This window comes from Tenrec ecaudatus, chromosome 13 (assembly GCF_050624435.1).
Source record: "Tenrec ecaudatus isolate mTenEca1 chromosome 13, mTenEca1.hap1, whole genome shotgun sequence".
NCBI lineage: Eukaryota > Metazoa > Chordata > Mammalia > Afrosoricida > Tenrecidae > Tenrec > Tenrec ecaudatus.
Window position 1 is genome coordinate 59007056 of NC_134542.1, and position 26282 is coordinate 59033337.

Consider the following 26282-nt stretch of genomic DNA (forward strand, 5'->3'; position numbering starts at 1 on the left):
TGAAAATGTGCCATGTGGACTTGAAAATAATGTGAATTTTTTTATTTGGATGAAAAGCTCTGTAAATATCTCTATCAGGTCAAATTGTCTAATTGTAATGTTTAGATCTCTAGCATCGCTGTTAAGTTTGTTTCCATGTGATCTATCTTTCTCAGAGAGTGGTGTATTGAAGTCACCTACTATAATTGTTGAGGTTGTGATTTCTTTTTTCATCTTCTGGACCATTTGGTTTATGTATTCAGTGGGTCTCTCATTCCACAAATATGTGTTTAAAATGCTTAGTGGTTCTTTATTTACAGTTCCCTTGAGCATTATATAGTGGCTGTACTTATCTCCTTTTATAGTTTGCACTCTGAGGTCAATTATATTTGAAATTAGGATTACAACCCCTGCTTTTTAAAATTACTGTTTGTTTGGTATGCCTTTCTACAGCCTTTGATTCTCAGCCTATTTTTGTCTGTAGTTGAGATGTTACTCCTGTATGCAGCAGATTAATGGGTTGTGTTTTCTAGGCCAGTATGCTATACTCAGTCTTTTGATGCCTGCGTTCAGTCTATTGATATTCAGGGTAATTATCTCCATCTGTGGACTCTGTGATATCATCTTGTACCTTTTGTGTTGGGTGTTTTTCCACCTCCCTTTCTTATTAGTGTGTTGTGCATTTGTGTGTGGTTTATCCTTGACTTCTTGCCATTTCAATCTTGGGGGCTTTTTTCTCTTTGTTACCCTCTGGGTGGAATTGTAGCGGTCTCTTATTTATGCTTGGTGAGTGCTGTTCTTCTGGCCATACTGGGTCTGCAAGGATCTTTTGTAAGGCTGGGTTTCTTCTAACATATTCTTTGAGTTTTTTCCTTGTCTGGAAAGACTTACTTCTCCAACTATCTTGATAGATAATTTGGGTGGGTAGAATATTCTTCGGTTTGTATTATTTGCCTTCAAGTTTGGAATGTGTTACTCCACTCTCTCCTCTTCTTCATAGTTTCTGCTGATAGGTCTGAGCATATCGTTATTTGGGAACCTTTATATGTGATTGCTTGTTTTTCCCTAGCTACTCTCATGACATTCTCCTTTTCCACAAAGTTTAATGGTTTAACTATTATGTGCCTTGGTGACTTCTTGGGACTCAGTCTAGCTGGTGTTCTTTCAGTTTCCTGAATGGTTTCCTGGTTTTCATTCATTAAGCTGGGGAAGTTTTCCTCCAATAATTTTCTCACTATTGTTGCAGATGACTTCTTAGTTATATCTTCCTCCAGTAATCCCATTATTCTGATGTTGTTCTCTTCATAGCATCAGACATAGCTCTTAGGTTTTCTTCAGCTTCTACGATGATCTTATTAGATTTTTGTTCGCGTTTGTTAAAGTCTGCTTGGCTATCCTCTAGGTCACTGATGTGGTTCTCTGCCTCCTCCAATTGGTTGGCGAAGTCCATGAGTCTGCTACTGTTTTTTGTTATCTTGCCCCTAAGCTCTTGTATTTCCCTTTGGTGTATGGACTTTGTCTCCTCTATTATTTCATCCCTTTTCTGTATTGTTTCCCTCATATCCTGTATGACTCTAAGCAGCATTCTGAAATTTTTTTTCTGTGGCAAATCGATGTCTGCTTCTTCTATGCACATTGTTAGATTCAGGACATCTTCTGCCACTGCTTTGGTTTTTCCTGTGTTTTTTGTTGAGGTTGTTGGGGCTGATTGCTGTTTGTGTTGTTTTTTTTTTTTAAAGGAGCCAGGTGCCATTGTTCAGGGAGTCGAAGAGCACTGACTGTTTCTGGACAACTCATAGGGGTGCTTCTTCAAACTGCCTGCAGCTAATTTCACTATGCAATTAGCCTACCACTTTATCCTCCTGTGGCGTCACTCTTTCCCTAGTCAACCAGTGCTCTGTTATTTGGAGGGCAAGTTTGATGGTCCTTTCAGGGGATATTGGTTGGATTATTGTGGAACCATGAGGATGATGCTGTACTGGGTGATCTCACAAGAAACCATGATGGTGTGGCCCACAGCGGCTTTGGGCATCACAGAGGGCATATGCGGGTGTCTGCTGAAACTGGAGTGCCACAGAAGGCTGGTGGGTTGCCCACTTTTTTTTAGAGCACCTTGAATGGTGGGCAGAATTTCCTGGTCAGGTAGATTGCTGTGGAGGTTGGGCAGAGGTTCCGGCAGCATCGTGGAACGTTGGCGGGTGTTGGCCAAGCTGCCTTAGGCTGTGTGAGGCACTTAGGTAGGTGGGAGGAAGTTCTCTCAGTCACGTGGGACCACAGAGGACGGCTAGGAGCTCCCCCAATCACATAGGCAGGATTTCCCCCAAAGATGGTGGGTGGGATTTCTCAGCCAAGTATCAAGCACTGCAGAGGGTGGGTGGGCAGAATTTCCCTCAAAGAAGTTTGTCAGGATATCCTCTGCCAGATGGTATGTGGACTTTCCCAGCCTCTGGTTACACTGCAGAGGGTCGTGCTCTCCCAGCTGGGTGGAGGGAAGGCAAAATGCTTTAGGCTAAGAGGAGTGGTCTGACAGTTGGCTGTGGCATGAGAGAAAAGAGAAGAGAAAATTTTTTAAAAACTAAGTCTGCTGAGACTGTGGGGGATAGAGAGAATTTAGAGAAACAAGGATAACAATATATCTGAGCCCTGATCACTGACTATGGGGCTAGAGCCGTTTAATCCCTGCCCTGAGGGGGCAGCAACTTGTGGCTGTATTGAGATAAAGCCCCTGCACCGGCCTCTAATGATTCAGGCTCTGGCAAAGACAGTGGTGGGGCTAAAGTCAACCCTAGCCAGCCTCCACTGTGGTAAGCCAAAAGCCCCAAGCCCCTCAAAACCTAGTGTATCTGTGTCTATTTATCTTTATGATGCTGCTCCTATATCCCAGCAGTGTGAAATTTCCCTCTTAGTAACTCCACTGTGCTGATTTCTGCAGAGTACCTCTGGTATGTGTTACTCAGTTGTGATTTTCCGGAAGTCTCGTCTTCCCCTCTTATGCTGACCTTCCACTTCATCAAGTATAATGGCCTTCCCCTGGGATTGGTCCAAGATACATGAGATGATGTCTCAACAGTCTTACTTCTAAGGAGTATTCTGGCTCTACTGCTTCCAACACAGATTTGTTTTTTTAATATCCATCATATCTCTATCCACAACAGTATCTTGATTCTTCAACAACACCATAATTCACAATCATCAGTTTTTCCTTTGTATTCCTTATCCATTGTCAGACTTTTGCATTCATATGAGGCAATTGAAAAAACTATGTTTTGTGTCAGGGTACCTTAGTCTTCAAAGTGACATTCTTTCCTTTAAACACCTTGAAAAGATATTTTTGCAGTAGATTTGTCCAATGTTCTACAGTTTTTGATTTCTTAATCCCCTTATTCCATGGTCAATGATTACGGTTCCAAGTAAAATTAAATCCTTGGAAACTTCAATATTTTCTCCATTTTATCATGCCTGGTGTTAGTTCTGTAGTTGGGTAGTTTTACAATGGGTTTCATCTTTTTAAAAGTAATGAATGACACTGCATATATATTGTCTCAATTCATCCTACCAAAAGGATTAAGTAGGACAGCTATTACCATCATCATTTTTTTGCATGAGGAAAATGAGCTTTGGTTACATAATACAACTTACACATAACAGAATCAGACTGCAAATTCCTGATGTTTCACTTCAAGGTACTAATTTAATTAATTCCTTCTCATGTAGAAAGTCTGATCTACAGGAGAATTCAGGTGTCACTGAATCTTACTGAGGCAGACACCAAAAATAATCTCCTATTTAATAAGTGTTTTTCTTCCACGGTAGTTATAGATGCTTGACAGCTTCAATCAAGTGGAGTTTGCTTGTTTACATGACAGCCAATTCTATTAAATACCTTTTGTTTTATTTTTGAAGCTTCCTCCTTAAATAATGTTAGCAATTCTTCTTAATAATGTCTGTAGATTACTCCTAGCTCAGGGTAAAGCCTTCGTACTTGTACACATTAAGCACCAAAATGCATTCCCATTGAGTTGAATGTGTCTCATAATGATCCTGTGCTGCAGAGTAGAGCTGTTCCATAGGGTTTTCTTAGCTATCATTTTTAAGAAGCTGATTACCAAGACTTTCTTCTGGTAATCAGGTTCTACTGAGTGGATTCAAACTGCCACCTTTTAGTTTAGCAGTTAATCACTTTAACTATTAAAAGACAGAATATATCCTCTACTCATTTTACCCTTTGCTGGGCTCATCCTCTTTGGATCTTATTTTTAATATGATATGTTATTTCATAACCATCTTTCTTGCTATGCTTACATTGTTCTAGTTCACTAGTTTCCCTTGAAAATCCAATGTCTACAATTCAGTAAACTAATCAGATATGTTCTGACCAGTAAAGAATATGATGAAATTTCTCTTTGTACCTATTTTGGGACCAAGATTTTGATACTTAACTTGTATTAATAAGGTCCTGGCTTATACTTTGGCTTTTATTGAACTTGGGGTTTCAGTGTAAACCCCAGGTCTATTTTTCATGTGAAATATTACCAAACCAAAGAGCTTATTATGATCAAAGCATTTATTATTTTAAAATATCTCTTGGGCTTCTATTATTTTAGCTGCCTAAGGGATTTTCACATTTTGATTTTTTTTCCAATCCTCCCCTGCCCTGCCAAACTAAGAAACAGCTTCATATTGGATAAGCAGTCTTCAAAGTCTCTGTTCTAGACAGTGATAACAGAACTGTACAAGAGCTGGACTAGGTCAGGGCATTTTGACCTGGCATAGGTGGCTGGAGAAAATCCGGTGACCGTGGCTTTACTTGTTTTCTGGTACTTTTGTTTTCCAGATTTCCTTATTGAGTTTCAAAGAAAGTTGCAAATTTTCAGTCCTCTCAATGCCCAACTAAACCCACTGATGTTGAGTGGATTCCGCCTTCTAGGGAACCTATAGGACAGAGTAGAACTGCTCCATAGGGCTTCCAAGAGTGGAATTCAGTCTCCTCTGTCTCCCTTGAAAGGCAGATGACATTCAACAACTGACCTCACAGTTAGCATCCCAATGCTTAACCCACAGTGCAACCAGGGCACCTTTCTTTTTTTTTTGTTTTAAACATTTTATTAGGGGCTCATACAACTCTCATCACAATCCATACATATACATACATCAATTGTATAAAGAACATCTGTACATTCTTTGCAGGGAGCCTTTCTTTTTATTGCAGCCTTTTGCCACTGTCATATTGGATCATACTGGCCAGTTTAAACGTCAATTTTTCCAATAGACAATAAACAGTTAGCAGAAGAATTACAGAGAGTAAGCATTAAATAAGTATTTTCAGTATGATTCACTCTTATATTCCCCTTTGAAATCATCCCTGTTGAAATAAGACATGGTGTGTTGCTGAATACTCATTCTCTCTCTTGTAATTGACTTGACTGTGCTTTATATTTTAAACAAAAAATGTTCAAAATTGAATTCCTCATCTTTTTCATCCCTTTTCCTCCTCTTGATTATGCTATTTCCACATACAACCAGCCCAGCAGCTTGTGTTCCTCAGCTCTTTTTCTGAAACAGCTTCTCTACCAACCCCTTTGACTTTATATTCTTTTTATTTATTTTAAGTTTTCATTGTGGTTTAAATTAAAGCTTATAGAACACATTACTTTTTATTCAATGATATGTACACATTTTGTGGCATGGGCTGCACCCTCCTCGATGTAACAGCACTCTTCCCTCTCCTTCCCTGGGCTCCCATTTCTAATTGACCTTCCCACCTCTCTGGCTGCCTGAGCGGCCTCACCCCCACCCCCGGCAAAAGCTGCCCTTGAGTCTCATCTGGTTGCTTGTTCTGAGAACTACATTTGTCCCTGATGTTTTTATTCAACAGAGGTGTGTGGTTGTGGGTAAGACATTTTCAAACTTTTGCCCCAAATTTGTGCTTGGATATATTTGTAGCACATATGAATACATCTGTAGAAATATCCTCTTCCAAACCTATGACTATACTCCCATTTGCCTTCCCACATCAGCTTACATATGTATCCACACATAGATATTATTTGTTATTACTGCAGAATCATGTATGTAATTGTACTTACTTACTTTGTTGTCTTTCACTCTTCTGCACCTCCAAGTGTCTTTGCTTCAGTCATGTTGTGCTGACCTCACCTTTATTGTACATTGCCATTCCTTCACCCAAGTAGTATGTGCCTCTCGACTAGAAAGTTATTTATTTTCCCATCTCCTCCCATCCTTAGGAACCATCAAAGAATGTTTCTCCCTGTGACTATTTATAATAGTAGTCTTAAACAGTACTTTTTCTTTTGTGATTGACTTATTTCATTCATCATCATGTCCTCCAGGTCCATGCATTTAGAAATTGTTTTGCTGATTATTCATTATTCTTTAGGATTGTGTATGTACCATAGTTTGCTTATCCATTTATCATTGATAGCCATTTAGGTTGCTCCTCTCTTTTTGTTATTGTAGATAATGTTGCTAGGAACGTGGGTATACTTGGGTCTGTTCATGTCCAGGTTATTTTTTGAATGGAGATTTTTAAACATTGTTGCTCAGTGTAACTCCAATTAAGCACTTAATGAACTATTGTTTATTGAATAATCTTTCAAGAAAATATAGTAAGTCATTAAACAAATTGTTTTCATCAAAATAACATTTATGAAAGTGATGTGTTGGAAATTAGCATAAATTCCAAAGGACAAAACTGTGTATTTCAATTGATATAAATCTTGACCTATTAAAGTCATCTAGGAAAAATGACATTATTTTGTGGTGGAAACAAAAACTTAACATCTTGTATTTTTCTAAAGTTTTATTCTTGCAAAAAAAATACAAAGATTGAATTTCTCCAGAAAAACTACTAGAAAATGTGGACCTTAGTTTTCCTTCCTAAAGAGACCACAGAAAGCTTTTTTCTTAATGTAGTCATTGTCTTTGTCAACAGAATCGATTATATTTTGTGTGATAAATCTCAGAGCTTTTCAAAAAGGGCCTGGGCAATCTAGAATTTGAGCCGAAGATATCAAGCTGTATCAATGTATTTAAACATAATAATAATGAACAGACATAAGATGAAATGTATTGTACCTTATTCCTAGGAGAAAAAAAGGGATAAGTTTTTCCACCATCATCAATTATTTAAACCCTCATAGTTACAAAATAGAGCCCCAGTGTGACTTCTTAAAAGGCTGCTCCTCACATCCTTTGAGCGTTCAAAACGGTGAAGTGCTTTCTTCTGATTGGTTTCCTATCTCTGGGTCAACTTCACTTGTATGTTTGATAAAGAATACTGAATCCCACTAAATAGATCCTGGGATACTGGGGAAAGGTGAAATTCTAGTTTCTACTTAATCGCTGTAGCAATTGCATACTGCCAAATGTCAACTACTCTCAAAACAATTAGCAGACTCCAACATAAATTGATAAATTTATCCATTTATAATTATTAATCAATTTATAAACCAATTTATACATTATAAATCAATGGGTTAATTATTTATTTTAATGTTATATATTACATTTAATATAATATTAATCCATTAAGTAAATTGATAAATTAATAATAGCTTTATTTGGTCTTGACCTTAATGTGACTGGTCTATTATTTTTTGAAACATGCATGGTGGTACTTTCAACTTATATGAACCAATTCTGAATGAGTGGGTAACTTTTTGGTGGTGTAATGGCATCCCAGGGGAAGAGAGATTCCGTTGATATTGTTTGTAAGGTACTGTCAGTGTGTTGTGTCAGCAGAGAACTAACTGAGAATTCTTACGGAAGCACCTTTTCAGAGTTGGCTCAGTCACTAGTCTGCGGAGAGCGGGGCATTTGTTTCCCTTTGAGCAGCAAGGATGGATCCCAGCACGCCATGCCAGGCTGCTCTAGGTCGGAGAATGCAGTGTGGTCAAGGCAAGTCTCCGACCTATTGCATTCCAGAGGGAAAAAGTATAGACCTCACGGCCGTGCGCCTTCCCAGTGTAACAGTGTAAATGGCTTACTTCTATTGAGTCTTCTGATTTGATATCCCAAACAATAAAAAGCTCTAGCATGACAGAAGTAATTCCCCAATGATATGCAATAGTTTGTGTCTCTTGATCCTTGGGAGAAGAATTTATGTTTTTAATAGTTGTACCTGTTTTTTTCTATTTAATTTTTTCAAGGATTTGAAGGAAGCAAAACCATAACATCTAGGCATGTGATTATAATATTTAAATATAAAAGACAATGATTTTTGAAGTAGATTTAAAGAAATATTTCTCTGCTCTTCAAGAATACAGCTGTCACTTTGTGAATCTTTGACGTTCTCTTGGGGCCCCAGGATCACATCCTCTCACACAAGTGGAATCGGAGAAAGGAAGAAATAAGAAATATAGCCCTGTTTTTTGGTGTGCTACTGTAATTTGATCAAAAACAGCTTAAAAGTTGATGATGCACCAAACTCACAGAAAGCCTTGAGTGACCAGGAGTTCGTCGCCAGGGTCTGTTTTGCGGTAAATCTAGAGCAGGTCCTAATAAAAACTATCGCTTGCTGAACAATAATCTCTAAGTATTTGTGGATTTTTCCCCCTTACATTTTTCTTTCTATTTCCAGTGGAGAAAGTGAGGAGAACGAGGCACATTTTTATCCATCCCTTAAAGAAGTGGTGTTATCATAAGAATAACATAAATAGGCAAAAATGGGGACATTTTTCTAGGAAACTTTTACTTAAGGAGCAAGCTGACTTTATTTTAGAAACCTGGTGGTGCAGTGGTTATGTGCCGGGCTGTGAACAGCGAGGCAGCGGTTGCAAAGCCCCAGCCAGAGGCTCTGCCAGGAAAGAGGACTTTCTTCCCCCTGGAAGAGTGACAGTCCTGAAGCCCACGGGGCAGTTCTGTTCTGCCTGCAGCGTCACTATGACTCAGAACTGACTCAATGGCAGTGAGTTTGGGGTTTTATTTTCTTTGTTTGTTTTCAGAGTTGAAAATGCTTCTGCCCTCTCCGTTGCAAATGTTCTAGGAACAAACACACTTGCCTTTTCTTGTCTCCTCCATACGGTACAGCAGCACCACACATAATGCCCATCCTCCACACCAGCGGTTCTCAACCTGTGGATCGTGACCCCTTGGGGGTTGAACGACCCTTTCACAGGAGTCGCCTTTGACCATTGGAAAACACATATTTCTGATGGTCTTAGGAACTGAGACAACGCTCCTCTATCCGTCTCTAGGTGGGTCCGCCCATATGCAGATACGCCCACCTAATGAGTACCCTGCGTGAAGACTGTTACCCATGCTACACCATGCTTCGAGACAAAATTTCATTTATTTGTCATTAGAAATAAATATTTCACAATCTATAATTACATATTGTTTTTGTGATTCATCACTATGCTTGTTCAATTTATATAAATGAAAATACATCCTGCATCTCAGATATTCAGTTATGAAGTAGCAACAAAAATAATTTTATGGTTTGGAGTCAGCACAACATGAGGAACCATGTGAAAGTGTCGCGGGATGAGGAAGGTGGAGAACCACACCTCTAAGGGCACTTTCCTTTAGCAGAGAACAGAACAGGCCAAGTTCAGAGTTGGGCTTAGAGACTCGAGGTGAAAAGTTATTGAACCTCTCAGTCTGAGATTTCTCCTCTTTAAATGGGGATACTTATAGTGTCTGCCTCATATGTTGATGGAGACTACATAGAATAATCCTTTAGTACAGTTCTTGGTCCCTACATACTTACACAGCTTTGAAAAAGTAAGCAGCTATTATTGTGAAGTTAATTGGTGTTATCCCAGGGCTTTGCCCCTCTGAGGGTAACTGAGAACGCTACTTAAAGAGAGGATTCTGGAAGATAAAATATGAGAAAAATCAGAAGAGGGGAAAAAAATGGCAAATGGCCCAAGAGTCAGGAGTGGAACAGAAGAGCCAGCCTGTAGCCACCTCTCCTACATCATTGTCTTCTGGGAGCCTCCAGTTACAGGGCATATGAGGGTAGTACAGTTTTGTAAGTGAACAGTGGCCCCATTGTTGGCAGTTCTCCTTCGCTTATAAAACTGTCCTTCATGCGTCTCCCCACAGAGTCCGGGAGAGCATCTGAAACACAGCAAACTTCCACAGAGGCCTGTCGAGTGACTGTTTAAATGAAAAGTGGGGGTGGGGGAAATCAGGTTTCCACTCTTCCACATTACAAAAGTTGGTATTGCCTGTGCAATGTAAATAATAGGTACTTATCAAATGCCTTTCAGAAAAGTGGTTAAAATAGATGGCTTGAAGTGAGATGAAGTTTCCTCTTCTTTTAAAAATAGTATGTTTATCCAGCCATTTTGCCACAAGGAAGAAGAAAATCAAAAATCTTTCTGCCAAGTCAACTCCACTTCATGGTGACAAGATATGTGTCATAGTAGACCTGTGCTCTGTAGAATTGTCAATGGCTAGTTCTGGGGAATTAGATCACCAGGCCTTTCTTCTGCAGTACCAAGGGTGGACAAGTACCTCTAACGCGGTGCTTAACACCTAAAGGTGTTGACTCTTTCCACTACCCTGTGCCTCCCTCTACAGAATTTTTGAGCAGTCCTTTCTGCATTTGAATTGGATGTTACTGGGCTCATCCCCAGCATCTCTTGATGGCTAGCTAAATCATTTTACAACTCAGAGGAGGGGACAGCTGAAATTTCTGGCCTCTTGAAAATGATCTGTCTACTTGAAAATATTGTAGTTTTATTTTCCCTGCCTGTAGTTCCAACTAGCAGAATTATGTAGAATCTAGGTATCATCAAGTGTCAGGTCAAGTCACTAGTCATATATCTTCCATAGTCTCCTCTCTGATCACGTCCATCCTAACTTATGTGAAGGAATGCAGGGTGCTGCTTTCCCCTGTGGCTAGGTTTAATATGCACCTGCATGTTTTTACATGCCTGTGTACCTTGTGAGCTGGAAATTACATTTTGGTATACTCACTGAAAGTAGTGATCTTTAGAATAATCCACACAGGTTGTAGTTGCCATAATTTTGGTGAATGCACCAAAGAAATCTGTGTGATATTAAAACAATGGATAGATGATGTGATAGGGCCAGTGGCCCCATTAGTTCATTTTACAAGTACCATCGCATCATAGTTAATTTGTCCATTCACAGTCTCCAATTACCTGCTCAATTCCTAGTAATAACTGCAAGCCCATCTTTCATTTTTATTACCTACCAGTTAATTACACTAACAGGCTTGCCTTTCATTTCTACATGATTTTCATTGGAAAAGTGGCGAGTGTTACCACTTGCTGCTTTCTAGTTAGTAAGCATTTCAAGGTTTTTACTTGGAGATTAGCAAAGAGAATGGATTTGAAAAATAAATTTCATGTAAATGTGCTTTTTAGACACAAATTCCAGATGACTACTTCTAACTTTTACTTTTTTAGAAAAGAAGAGGCTTATTTGGGACCAATAAATTCTGCCAGGTAAGGATGTCAGTGGCGAGAGATGCGTGGCAGTAGTGTTTGTTTTACTTTATAAAAGCTTCTAGAGGTGGTGTGTCCAAACCAGTGACCCCATTACTCTCAACCCACAGCCGCTTTCTTACACAGTGTGAACTAACATGAGCTGATTTCATGTGACTATGTAATGAGGCTTTTTTTTTCAATGAAAAGTTATACAATACAAAAATGATAATGATGAGTTTTAAAAGCACTTTCAAATGTCTATGAAATGCCAATTTTATATTTGAAAAAGAGTTTGTGGTGAGATTGAAATACCTCCATTTATTTATCCCTGTAGTCTACATATTAAATTATTATGATATATAGATGCATATTTTCTATGATGCTAAATAGAATCACTTGCATTTAATCACATTTTAGAAATTATTAGAATATTTTTATTCATACTAAGTATTTTATTCATTGTGAAAATTGGTAATTGAATATGGGAATTATCATTGACTTCATAATACATGCCACATTATTATTCCAGGGAACTGATATTACATTCATAGAGGAAAAATATTCAAATTAATGTAACTTTAAGGTCTTGGTAACATAATGGTTACCAAGTAATGGTTGTGCATTGGGTTGCTGACTACAAGGTCAGCAGTTTGAAACCATAAGTAACTCCTTGGGAGAAAAACAAGGTTTCTACTCTAGACAGATTACAAAACTATTTACAACATAAAGATTACCAAAAAATAGTTTCAGAAACCCACAGGGGAAATTCTACCTTTTCCACAAGGTCTCTTAAGAATCGGAATCAGCTCAATGGCAGTGAATTTTATTTAGTTAACATTATAGTTAATATTTTTATCTAACTTTTAAAGCACTGTAAGATAGCTAAGAACAATCATTCAAGATTTTTCCACTTTCTACATATATATGTATGGATAAATATGTAAAAGTATTATGTATATGTTATATATTAAAGATACACATAAATATGCACATACGTATACATGTGATATGCATATATATCTTCTCTATGTTGTTGTATTGTTGTTAGGTGCAATAGAGTCTGTTCTGACTCACAGCGGCCTGATGTACCACAGAGTGAAGCTCTGCCTGGCCCTGCCCCAGCCTCCCAATCGGTTACTTTTGAGTGCACTGTTGTAGCCGCTGTGTCAGTCCATGTCCTGATCACATGACATGAAATGCTGTCTCACTAATCTCTCTTCTAAACGGTACTGTTCCCAAAGCAGCTGTGTTCATTCTTCTGGCATTCCATGGCATATTCAAGGTTCTTTGCCATAATTCAAATGTAATAAATTATTCTTCAGTCTTTCTTATTTATTTTCTAGCTTGCACACATCTATGATGCAACTGAAACTGCCATGGCTTGGGTCAGCCCCCCTTATTCCTCAAAGGGTTATTTTTTGCTCTGTCACCCTTTAGAAAGGTCTTGTGCCACATATTTGAATTCATGACTGCTGCTTCCTTGACTACTGATTGTGGAAATCCACGACAACGTCAATATTTTTCCATTTACTATGATGTTGTCTATTGGTCCAGTGTGATGATTTGGGTATTTTTCACTTTGAGTCGCAATCCATACTGATGCCTACAGTCTTTGATTTTTATCAGCAAGCACAAGTTCTCCTTGCTTTCAGCAAACAAAAGTGATTTATCTTCACATGGCAGGTTGCTAATAAACCTTCCTCCAATCCTGACGCCATCTTCTTCTTTATATAGTCCAAATTCTTAGATTATTTGCTCAACATACAGATTGAAAAAGTATGACAAAATCTTTAACATGCTTCAATTAGTATTCCATCAATACCCCTACTGCCTTCAGTGCAGGTTGGATAACGTCCTTCAGTCCTGTTACTGGATCTTGATCATACAGCCTCTTGAAATGGTTGAAGTTGACCAATTCACTTTGGTACAGTGACTGTGTATTCTTTCCATCTATGTTTATGCTTCTTGAATCCTTCAATATTATGCTCATGGAATTCTTCAAAATTACAACTTGGGGGTTGAATTTTTATTCATTTCTTCAGGTTGATATGTTAAGCGTGTTCTTCCTTTTTGACTTTCAACTCTAAGTCTTGGCAAATTTCATGATAATTATTATCATCTCAAGCTGCCCTTTCAGTTTTTCTGTGCAGTTCTTTGGCTTCATCATCTCTTTCATTCACTTTAGCTACTCTACATTCAAGTGCATTCAAGAGTCTTCTCTCATATCCACTTGGGTCTTTTTTCTTTTGTGTCTTTTTTAATGACAATTTGCTTTTTTTCATGTATGAGGTTCTTGACATGACTGCACAATTCTCGTATATTCTGTAATTAGTGTTCAATGCATCAAATCTGTCCTTGAGATGTTCTCTAAATGTAGATGATATATACTCAAGGTCATAGTTTTGCTCTTATGGACTTAATTTGCTCTCATGTCAATTTTCTTCCATTACAGCTTACACTTTCATTTTTACTAAGAATATGAGGCCTTGTTTGGGCTGATGCTATGGAGCTTGGCCATCATCTCTTCCCACAGAGATAGTCATTATGATTCCTGTGGATTCCATCTAGAATGGCAATCACCACTTATGTTGTTGAAAAGGGATTTGCAATGAAGAAGTCATTGCTATTACAAAATTCTACCATGTTTTCTCTGGCTTTGTTTGTATCACCAAGGCTGTATTTTCCAACAACTATTCTTTCATTTTTATCATCCAGTCACCAATAATGACTAATGCATTTTGATTGCTTGTTTGATCAATTTTAGACTAAAATGTTGGTAGAATTCTTCACATTCTTCATCACTGACTATAGTGGTTGTTACATAAACTTTAATCATAGTTGTGTGGATTTGTAGACATATATTATTCTATCACAGACAGCACTGTACTTCAAGATAGATCCTGAAATGTTATTTTTGATGATGAATACAGTGCCATTCCTCTTGAATATTTCTCTCACCATTCCCAGCATAGTAAACTATATTATTGCTTAACTTTCAATGACCAATGCTAGTAGATTTCAGCTCACTAATGCCTAGTGTATCAATATTTATGCATTTAGTTTCATTTTGATGACTTCCAATTATCCTAGTCATACATCATTCCAGTTATTAATGGATGTTGGAAGCTATTTCTTTAAGGCATGCCCCATCAGCCAATGACAGTCCCGAAAGTTTTACTTTACCCATATTGTTGCGATCTCTTCCACTTTGAGGTGGTAGCTCTACGCTAGTCATATTTTGACTAGCACCTTCCAACCTGAGGGTCTCAACTTCTGCCACTGTAGACGGCAATGTTACACTGATGGTCATAAGGTTTTTCGTGACTGATCCTTCAGAGGTGGACAGCCTATTCCTTCTTCCTAATCTGATCTTAATATGGAAACCCCCTTGAAACCTGTTCACCCTACTGGCATTTGAAAAACCAGTAGCATAACTTCCTATATCACAGCAATAAATAAGCCAATATAGCATAACAAATTGACAGATGAGTTGTATCCATGATACACATACGCACAGTGTATACCCAATGGTGGTATCCAACACACACACACACAAATAAACACACACACACATCTGTATACTTTGTCAATCCAAGTCTGTATCCCATTAAGCAACTTGTGTATTTGTAGTTATTTTGTCAGATGAGAAATGTTTTTTAAAAAATCAGCTAAACCATGTTGTTTCTAGGTATCAAATGCTTAGAGAAATAGAATTTTCTTCCCATACCATTAAAATTCTCTTTCAAATGTTCAAAATAATTTTTAAGTAAGAATGATGATTCCAGAATACCATACTCAACAACAGAGAAAGCTACAAGACATCTAGACCCTGAGGAAAACCGTGGCTCTCTTCCCAGAAGATCTAAAAGGAAATCGAGGATCAGGTGGAAAATAGCATCTGTTCCAAGTGGGAAGCACAAAGGAGAATGTTCTTATATGATTAGCAGTAAGCAGTTCAAAGATTAAGCAAAAAGATTTACTCTTCCAAAGTGAGAAATTTGGTGGGTAAATTTTTATTTGATTAATGGTAACTAGTTTACAGAGTGGAAAGACAAGAGTAAATGATGAGAGTAAATCTACTCTTATTTTATTAAAGATTTAATTAATTAATTAATTGATTAATCTTAAATCTACTCTTAATTTAGCTGAAATCTACTGGTATTGGTCATTGAGAGTCAAGCAATAATATAGTTTACTATGCTGGGAATGGCAAGAGAAATATTCAAGAGGAATGGCACTGCATTCATCATCAAAAAGAACATGTCAGTAAATGACAAGAGTAAATGACAGGTAACAAGGAAGTAAATGACAGGTAACAGGTAAAAGGGCGCTACTGCTTTCGTTAATTTTATAAGAACCATTAGGATGAGGAACACGAACTAGAAGAGCCAATGCCTATGAGAATTTCTAAATGCAAATCACTAAGTTGCTTTTCAGGGAGAAATGCTGGACTCTTGCCTGTCTTTACTGCAGCCTCAGTGCTCAGACAGAGTTCTCAGCGTTGGGAACTTCCAAGCACATGTGATAGGCATGTGACATTTGAACAAAATAAAGTTGAAAACTTATGTTAGACACCTAACAATTTTTTAAGTTAACATTTATATTCAAGGATAGTGGGATTGTCAACAAGTATCTTGGGCTGATGAAAAATTAGCACAAGGTTGTTTTGTTTTGTTGTCAGATTTTTCTTTTGCTTCAATATTTCCACAGAGTGGTCTAGGAATAATCCGAATATGTGAATTCCTTCTAGGTGAGATAGGCTGTTATTTTTAACAATATCGAAATTAATAATAAGGGAGAAAATAAGTAGTAAATTAAAACTGATTTCATAAATATTATTACTTAAACTTTTAAAATGTTAAATTTAATTTGTTTAAAAGACAAAAAATATTAAGTTTGTTATAAAAATACAGTAGTATATGCATATGACAGCAAATTGCTGTTTGGGAAATATTCATGTAGTTCCAATCAGTGTAGTTCACACACCACCAGATGTACAGTATTTTTCAGACCTAGGGAAAAGAAAACTTGAAAACCATGTTTTAACTGAAAAAAATCACGGGTTGTTTTTTCATCCTGCCATTGTAGTGGGGCTGTTTTATTCTTAAGGGTGTTCCAATTGACTTGCTCTCTCTTAACTGTCAGAAAGTATAGTTCTATATTACTAGTAGAAAGTGTATATATCCAAGTGTATATATTTGTGAGGAAAATAAAAAAGCAATGCAGGTTTTACAGCTTGAACTTTGAGATTTCCTCTACCCAGGGTAAAGGTTTTGTTGCTTTATAAGATTTATTATAAACAATTAATGTCCTTAAATAAAATGAATCCCCAGATATTCCAGTAATGTGTTACATTTAGTAGTTAAACCTAATACTCCTTCAATATTTGTCCTCTTTCACTTTTTAAATGGTCATTCATAAAATGGACATTTGTTGGGTGTATACAATTCTATGAGCTATAATGTATATCAAACCCCAAACCAAATCCACTGCCATCGAGTTAATTCTGACTCACTGTGACCCTATTCAACGGAAGAGAACTGCCTCTTTGGGTTTCAGAAACTTTAAAGTTGACAGGATCAGACAGGCGCTTCTTTCTCCCAGAGTAACTGGTGGGCTCAAACTGCTGACCTGATGGTTTTCAGCTGAATTATCTAACCACTACCACAGTAAGGATAGACAATAGTTCTTTCGCTCTATGAAGCTCCCCTCCTAGCATCTTTCCATTCTTATTTGATTAGTCTCCAAACATCGTAACTGTTCTTTATAATGAGAATAGGCTGTCGCCTAAACTTGATGCAGAAGGTAGCCTGGCTTAACCCACCGCTGCTCTCTATTCCAACTCATACCGAATAACCACTGGGTTACTGAGGCTGTATGTCTCTAGGGAAGCAGACAGCCTCATCTTTCTTGGGAGGAATGAATGGCTGGTGGGCTCAAACCTCCAACCTTGCAGGGAGCAGTCTGACGTTTACCCCACTGGGCTGCTAGAGCTGTTCTAATGCTCGGTATTCTTCAATCCACTGCCCTTTCTGATGTTTCCAAGTTCTCCTTTTACATTTAGTTGGTTTATAATCATGATCAGGTTTATTTTCATTTCTCATCTTCAGCGAATGTTGTCAGCTAATCCTACCCTAAACTCTAACCTCAGGAGATTTCCTAGAGGATGGTGTTAGCCAATCTGTCCATGTGCATGTTCCATCTGTTTATAAGTAACACTTTGTTCGCCGTCCACATTGTGTTTGAACTGCCAGTTGTCTGATGTTAATGCTGGAGATTATTATCTGGAGTACACATGAGAATCACTGCTGTGTCTCTTTTTATACACTTTGTGGATAGTCTTTCTTTCTCTCAGCATTTTGATGGCTTTATGCCATGCTTTTTTATGGCTAAGTACCTTTATTGCTGTACATTTCTCTGATTAGGTAAACCAATGGGGGAGTGTAGGAGGAAGCACAGGTGGCCAGTCAAAACGTGACTTCATCAATGTCTAAGCAAGGGATGCAGACTACCAATGTGCCATGAGTATTCTAGTGTGCAATAATGACAGATATTTCCTGGGTAATGAGTTCCATCTGTAGTATGTGAAAAACAACAACTTATTTTAAAATCATGCGTTACAGTCGGTGTGCTACGGCGCGGGCCTCCCATTTGACTTTGGCGTGCATCAGAATTACGAGGCTTAAGTAGGTGTTTAAAATCTGTAGTCAAGCATTTGAGACCTTCTTGGGTATTACCACCTCAGGAGAAAAGTATTAACCAGTTGATATTCACCTTGATCTCTGGATCTTAAATTTTCTTGTTTGGTGGTTTTTGGTGTTCACTCAGGGCTCCTCGTGTAGATGTGTGCTCTCTTGGTGTGTGGCGGTTCTCCTGCATTTTTCTTTCTTTGTTTCATGATTTCTAACAAGTTTGGGGTTTTTTTTTCTTTAATACCTGGAAAGAAAACAAGCACATTGCTATTGAGTAGAATTTGTTATTTTCATCCATTGGGAATTAAAACAATAAAGAATAACACTGCTATTTTTATTAGTGCACATTATTGTCTGTACTTAGTTATAAATGAGCTATTTTATCATTTGCTTCTCAGATGGATCCTGTGCAAAAAGCAGTCATAAATCACACATTTGGAGTGTCCATTCCTCCAAAGAAGAAACAAGTTATTTCGTGTAATGTCTGTCAGCTTCGCTTTAACTCGGATGTGAGTATCACCTTTCCATTGCTCTCTCTAGTCTGTCCAGCTGAAAGTCAGATTGGTCTGAATATGTGCATGTCTTCATATCGATGTACTTTCTAGCAACTATTCCAAGAGATTTGGGTTTAATACTAGAACTTGAGCAATAGAGTAAATGATCAATATTAAAGAAAGGAGTTCTCCATGTAACTAGTCAAACCTAACATTTACACTCAACCCTACCAATTATATTTACTTATCCAAAATACTTAAATAGCAAGACATGTTTTTAAACTTTAAAAAGGCAATGAAAATTATGAAAAAAAATAATAAAGATGCAGTGAACATTGGGTGTGTGTGTGGGGGGGGGGGAACTATTGTTATTACTCTTGATAGCAAATAGCTTACATGCACAGACCAAATCTTGTTAAACACCATGGAGCAGTGGTTCTCAATCTCCTAATGCCGCGACCCTTTAATACAGTTCTTCATGTTGTGGTGAACCCCCCCTCCCAACCATAAAATTATTTTTGTTGCTACTTCATAACTGTAATTTTGCTACTGTTATGAATCAGGCAACCCCTGTGAAAGGGTCATTCAATCCCCGAAGGGGTCACGACCCACAGGTTGAGACCCGCTGCCTTAGAGGGGGTAAAAAAGATAATATACAATATAAAGGATCCCAGATGGTGCTGTGGACTAGGGCTGGGCTACTAAACACAGGGTTAATGGTTCAAACCTACCAGCCCTGCCACAGAGAAAAATGATGCTATCAGCTCCTATAAAGATATACAGTCTCAGAAACTCTATATATGGTCCCTAGACGTCAGAATCAACCAAATGGCAGTGAGTTATACAGTATTAATTTTCTCAGAGCATGGAAGAGGGAAAAGTGTACAAGCTGTTTATCTGGCCAGCATAACCATTCTGCTAAAGAGATAACAAGAAAAAGGTATACATCAATATTGTTATGAAGGTTTTGAATATATAAATAAAATAATAGAAATATAAAATAAATATTACATTATCTATAAAACCCAATGATAATATAAGGCCAATGATCAGTGAAGGCTGTATTTCATATGCTACATATCTTTTTGTTTTTAAATAATTTTATTGGGGGTTCATACAACTCATCACAAACCATCCATCCATTGTGTCAAGAACATTTGTACATTTGTTGCCATCATCATTTCAAAATATTTCCTTTCTACTTGAACTCTTGGTATCAGCTTCTCATTTTTCCCCTCCCTCCTCCACCCTCTCTCCCTCATGAACCCTTTATAATTTATAAATTATTATTTTTTCTTATTTAAAAATGATTTCATTGGGGTCTTGTAAAACTCATCACAATCCATCCATCCATCCATCCATCCATTGTGTCAAGCACATTTGTACATTTGTTGCCATCATCATTCTCAAAACATTTGCTTGCTACTTGTGCCCTTGGTATCAGCTCCCCACCCTCCCTCCCTCATGAACCCTTGATAATTTATAAATCATTATTATTTTTTCATGTCACATTGTCCAATGTCTCCCTTCACCCACTTTTCTGTTGTCCACCCCACTGGGAGGGGGTTATAATTAGATCATTGTGATTAGTTTTCCCTTTCTCCCCCACCTTCCTATTACCCTCCTGGTATTGCTACTCTCAATATTGGTCCTGAGGAGTTTTTCTGTCCTGGACCCCCTGTGTTTCCAGCTCTTATCTGCACCCATGTACATGCTGTGGTCTAGCTGGATTTGTAAGGTAGAATCGGGGTCATGACAGTGGGGAGTGCGGAGGAGCATTCAAGAACTAGGTAAGCTGTACTTCTCAGCGGTGCTATGCCGCACCCTGACTGACAGAAGCAGCTTTTCATACTTCACAGGATTCACTTTTTTTCAAGAAAGACTGGAATAGTTCTATATCACAAAATTTGTATTAAATATCATTTTAACTCAAAGGCCCAATGAATAAAAAAACATAGGGACCTGATATTTCTAAAGACATACCCAAGAATTAAAATGTCTCTAAACAAAGAGACAAATTCAATGTTTATTCTTTGAAAGTCTCACTGTTGTCAAGATGTCAATTCCCCCCCCCCCCCCAATTGATCCATATCCAATACAGCTCAATCACAGTCCCCACCAGCTTTTCTTTTTCAGAAAGTGACAAGCTGATTCTTAATCATATAGAGAAAAATGAAGCTCCTGGATGGCAAATACGTCCTCTGAAGACAGGGCTCAGATGGAAGTCTCACACTTCCTGCTTTCAGCACACACCATGCAGACCACGGTAATGCAGACTGTGGTATCATGGATGAAAGAATAGACACATCAGCCCAGGGAATAGAATAGAGTCCAGAAAGAGAACCACACCTACAAGGTCAGTTGATTTTCAGTAAAGTTACAGAGGCAGTCAATGGAAAAAGACTTTTCTTTGCAGCAAGTAACACTAGAACAATTTTATATCCGTGTTTAAGACAAAACAAAATTAGTTTTGACACCTACCTTGCATAAAATATAATCTTAATAATGAATAATATATGTAAAGTAAAAACATAAAACTAGAGACATCCAGAGAAAAACATAGCAGAATACTCACATGGCTTTGGTTTACTCAAAGATTACTTACTCAGGAAAAAAGCAACATGATTCAGAAAAGTTTACTATGTATACTTCACAATTGAGAGCTTCTCTTCAGATTATAGTTGTACTAATAAGAAGGCAGAAAGACTGGGAGAAACTGTTCATGAAATACGCATCTAGCTCTTAAAGCTCAATAATGAGTAAAAGACTGGACAAACCAGAAGAAATATGAATGAAAATAAACACCTAACATGAGATTCAACATCATTAGTCCTTTTACAAAATGCAGATGGGACCCCGGCAAGATACCACCACCCAGATCACAAAGGTTTTAATTAAATAAATTTTTAATGCCAAATATCAAGAAGAGTCACTGGAATCGTACACATTGTTAGTGGTAACATGACAAGTGCGGCCTCGTGGAAAAATAGTTCACCTGCTATTTTTAAGAAATTTCATAAAATTGTGTTTCCCTTATAACCCAGTAAGTAATCTCACTTCTAGACATGAAACATGCTCCCAGCCATGAGTTGGTTTGGATGCATAGTGACCTCATGGGACAGAGTGGAACTGCTGCATGGGGTTGCGAGTCAGTGAATCATTGCAGGGGCAAACTGCCTCCTCTTTCTCCTGGGGAGCAGCTGTTGATTCGAACGCTCACCCGATTCGCAGCCCAACATGTAACCACTACCCCACCAGGGCTCCTTACCTGGATGCTATCTATAGTAGCTTTATTGATAATTGTCCCAAACTAGAAAGGTCTAGCCATATGGTGGGTACTACTCAACAATAAAAAGCAATGAGCACGGAAGCCCTGGAGCACGTTACCACGTGGATGAATCTCAGAAGTGGTAGCTAAATGAAAGAAATCAAATTCCAAGAATATATATCGAATAACTTAACTTATATAACTTTCTGGAGATGCCAAAAATATAAGGACAGAAATCAGATTAGTGCTTAATAGGGTCTTGGGAAGAGATTAAAGAATTGACTATAAAAGCACATGAGGAAACTCTTGGTAATGATGGAAATAATCTATATATTGATTATGGTGATGGTTACACAATGGTCTATGCTTGTCAAAACTCATGGAACTGTATATCAAAAAGGAGAATTTTTGAGTATATCAAATATAGCTTAGTAAACTTGGTGATAAACATTGTGATATGATCTAAAAATGTTTGGTAAGTAGAACATCAACAATAGAATTCATTACTAAATATATTAAAGTATAATACTGTAAATACACATTTAAGTCACAATAATGAAAAGTCTCATACTCAATTTGAATGATAAATATATAAATATTTCTGAGTATATGCAATGTTGTACAGTTGTGCGTGGTTATCATCTAAATATAGGTAAAGTAGTTTCTATAGTTCAGGAGTCAGGGCTCTGGTTCCATAGTAGTTGTGCATTGGACTGCTACCCATAAAGCCAGCAGTTCAAAACCACCAGACCCTCAGTGGGAGAAATCGAGGCTTTCCACTCCCATAGAGTTGCGATCTCAGAAACCCAAAGGGACAGTTCTACCCTCTCCTATAAACTCACTCTGAGTAAGAAACATTAGTAGCAGCGAATTACATTGTGAATACAAAGTGAAAGTGTTGACTACTAACTGGCCACTTGTAGAGTTGATGCCCACCTGAAACCATACATCTCACCACAGCAATGCCAGTGGGGGAAACATCTCATAATAAACGACCCTACGTGGAAAAGCAAAATTGAAAAGGAAAAAGAAGCAGTGGTAGGGAACATAGCTATAGTTGTTCCTTCCATGGATCCTGCAGGAATATGAGCCACATCTGTTATTTATTTTCAATATCCCATCCGTAGACAGGCAGCATAGTATAAAACATTGGATTGAGAGTCCTTGAACAAGAATTCAGATCCTGATTCTGAGCTAGTAAATCAATTCACCACTGTGAGCCTCTGTTCCCTCATTGATTCCATGACCTAAAATAGACTACCTGTTCTTTAAGAGAATAATTTGCGCTCTATGATTAAAAATAATTTCCATAGCATCTTTATTAGGACAGAATGTATTAACACTTCCATACATAACAGAGCTGGTAGCACAGTGTGCTTCACACTGAGCTGCTAACTGCAAGATCACAGGTTTGAACCCATCAGCCACTCTGTAGCAGAAAGATGAGGCTCTCTGGGCCATAAAAATGTCAAGCCTCCAGAACAGTAAACAACAGTTCTCTGCCCTACAGGGTCACTATGAGTTGAAATCAACTCGTGCCAATGTGTTTGGTTTTTTTAGTTGGTGTCTTATAGATAGAAATCCTACTGGTGCTGTTGGGTAAGCCTTGAATTGCTAACGTCAAGGTTGGCGGTTCAAATCCACCAGCCCCTCAGTGGGAGTGAGGCAATCGGCTCCTATAAAGACTTACAGCCTTAGAAACCCTATATAAAGTTTCTGGAGTCAGAACTGACTCAATGACAGCGACTTTGGTGCCATGTTTTGGTTTACAATAGAGATGCAGCAGTCAAGATCCAGACTTTGACTATCTATGAATTCTGATTTTCATTGGGGTAATGTGGCCGGAGGAGGGGGAGTGGGAATCTTTTTTTGTGTGGCCTAGAAGAATCCTGGGAGCAGGCCCAACTTTAGCTCCCTTTGATGTCCACCATTTCCTCTGAGTTTACTCTCAGGGTCACGGACAAATGTGTGCACATGAGCAGGCGACAACCAGTTTCTCTGTCACTGCTCAAAACTCCGCTGATAGTGGAGAAAGAAATTAGATTTCTGAGACATGCTTAGACTCTCAGCAGTAAAGGCACAAAATCTGGATGGCAAATTCACAAGTGTGACATATGCAAGTTCGCAGTGTTTAGGAATGGTGCTATAATCTGCATAACCAAGCTCTGAAACTGAGCATTTTTTATGTGGAGGAGAGTTTATTAGTTTATAATTACCCTATTTACATTTTAATGTAAGAATTAAGAAGATGCTCATCCTTATTTTCTTTAATAACGTTTCTAAATCAGCCCGAGACTGAATTGGCCTCACTCTTCAGTGTAGAAAATATGTTTATTGAAAAATCTGGAAGGCAGATTTGCACAGTAAACAGACTTTTACTTTTATTTTGCAATTCTCCATTAGCCATATAAAATGCACCAGGGCAGCCCTCGTGCATTCAAATTCAATGTGACCTAGTTTAAGTGTCCCCTTGTCCCCTTGGTCCGGCTTTTATCATCTCAGTAGAACTCCACTGTTGGAAAGCCAAAGGCTGCAGCTTTATTGACACAATGCCCTGTTATGTAAATGAGAAAGCATTAATCACAAACATTTCCCAAATGAACCTTTACAAATTAACACCATTAACTTTGCCAGGGAGCAGGCATTGCAGCCCAGGAAACAATCCGTCTTTCCAACTGAGTGGCAGCCATTTGCACAGATGTGGCCAGCATGGTGGCCCCTGCCTTTCCTTCGCCACCTTTCCCTTTCTACTGTGGTGTTCCAAGAAGGTGTCCTGGATGAGGGTGTCCTGAGGCCACATGCCCGCTCTTCTCCAGGGAAGGAGTGCTCTGCCCTGGCCATACAGTCCCAACTGGATACTCCTAACTCCAAGTCCTGACTCTTCCAAAGTTAAGCCTTACGAGGGAAATAGCTCCTCCCTAACTACTTTATGGTTGGTTTTAAATAAGATTCTTAAGTTTATTGAACTCTCAGTTTTCATATAAAAAAGGCCAGGACCGAAAGCTAACATATCTTAAACGTTTTTAAGGCTAATACATCTCTCTCTGGACTAGGTTTAAAGATAGCAGATGCCAAATTAACTTCTAATTTACATATTAATTTTAAGTCTTTGAAAGTAAAAGTAGGAGACTGATGGAAGCTGATGTTTACATAGCTTCTTTTTTTTTAACAATTTATTGGGGCTGATACAATTCTTTTCACAGTTCATACATATACATACATCAATTGTATAAAGCACATCTGTACAGTCTTTGCCCTAATCATTTTTTTCTCTTTTCTTCTTTTACATTTTATTAGGGACTCAAACAACTCTTACCACAATCCATACATATACATACATCAATTGTATAAAGCACATCCATACATTCCCTGCCCCAATCATTCTCAAGGCATTTGCTCTCCACTTAAGCCCCTTGGTTTACATAGCTTCTTACACAAAATCAAGGACAGCTTGGTTCTCTTAAATGTTTAAAAACAAAGATGATCTTTGTTGGTATCTTTATTATCATTTTTGCCACAGAAACTGGTTCATCATAGATAGACTTACTCCTTTCTGCTTCTTGAGCAAATGGAAGTGGGAATATATGGCCTTTTAAATCACATTTTATAAACTCTATTTCAGGGATTAACCCTGAAGATTAGGGAGTCAGCAGTAATACAGTTGATTGAGCATGACGCTCCGTGTCTTTCGTTGTGAGCTCTCTCACGTTTCATTCCTCCTTTGGAGGTCACCCATGGGATATTTAAAACGTACCCTTTTGACCTTTGGAATCATATTTTAAACATTGTGACCCTCTTGTAGTTCCCGTTTCCTTCATTCCCCCTTACTTTGTGGTCCCTCGAGGTGTGTGAGCTTGCTGTTGCCCTTTGTCTTTCGATCCCTTTTGGGATCCGCCATTTCTCTCTCTTGTTTTGGGCCCTGTTCTTATGACTGCGCTCTATTTCCTCGTGTCTGCTGATCTGAAGAAATGACCTCACGGACACTGTATGGATTTACTTTAGCCTGACTAAGACCAAATGGACAGAAAATTAGGGGCTGGCTTCGGGGTGAAGATGGCAGGGTGATCCGCCATTTGTGTGAACGTTTCTCTAGGTGACTTGACCCCCTTATTTTTGACTATGGCCCTCTCTGCATTTCAGAAAGCTCACTCACTCAGTGATCGCCCCCAGTGATGGCTCCTGCCCAGGGAGCACAGTCAGTGTGTAGTTGACGGGTCTCCAGTTTGCGTCATAGGAGTTTCCCTCTGGATGAAGGTCATTTAAGTTTTTTCATCTTTTGTTTCTCTTTTTTGGTTTGTTTTAATTCTATGCCTGTTTTCTGATTTCTCTCCCAGTTAATATAATAATGTAATGCAAATGCTCATTACTCTTGCATAAACAAACTGCCCCTTCCACCACCATCTGCCGCTTCGAGGCTTCAGTACCA

At 38.3% G+C, this 26282-nt stretch overlaps 1 protein-coding gene across 3 annotated transcripts in view; it reads left to right on the plus strand.

Annotated features, from left to right (window-relative positions):
* ZNF385B (zinc finger protein 385B) overlaps positions 1-26282 on the plus strand; it is a 380374-nt gene that overhangs the window by 281815 nt on the left and 72277 nt on the right. For 2 of the 3 annotated variants that reach the window (XM_075529724.1, XM_075529725.1), the window contains one exon: positions 18493-18603. In XM_075529724.1, the coding sequence (XP_075385839.1) occupies positions 18493-18603 (111 nt within the window). Of the gene's footprint in view, positions 1-11381; positions 11421-18492; positions 18604-26282 lie in introns of all 3 variants that reach the window. The other variant, XM_075529722.1, reaches the window with a different exon arrangement.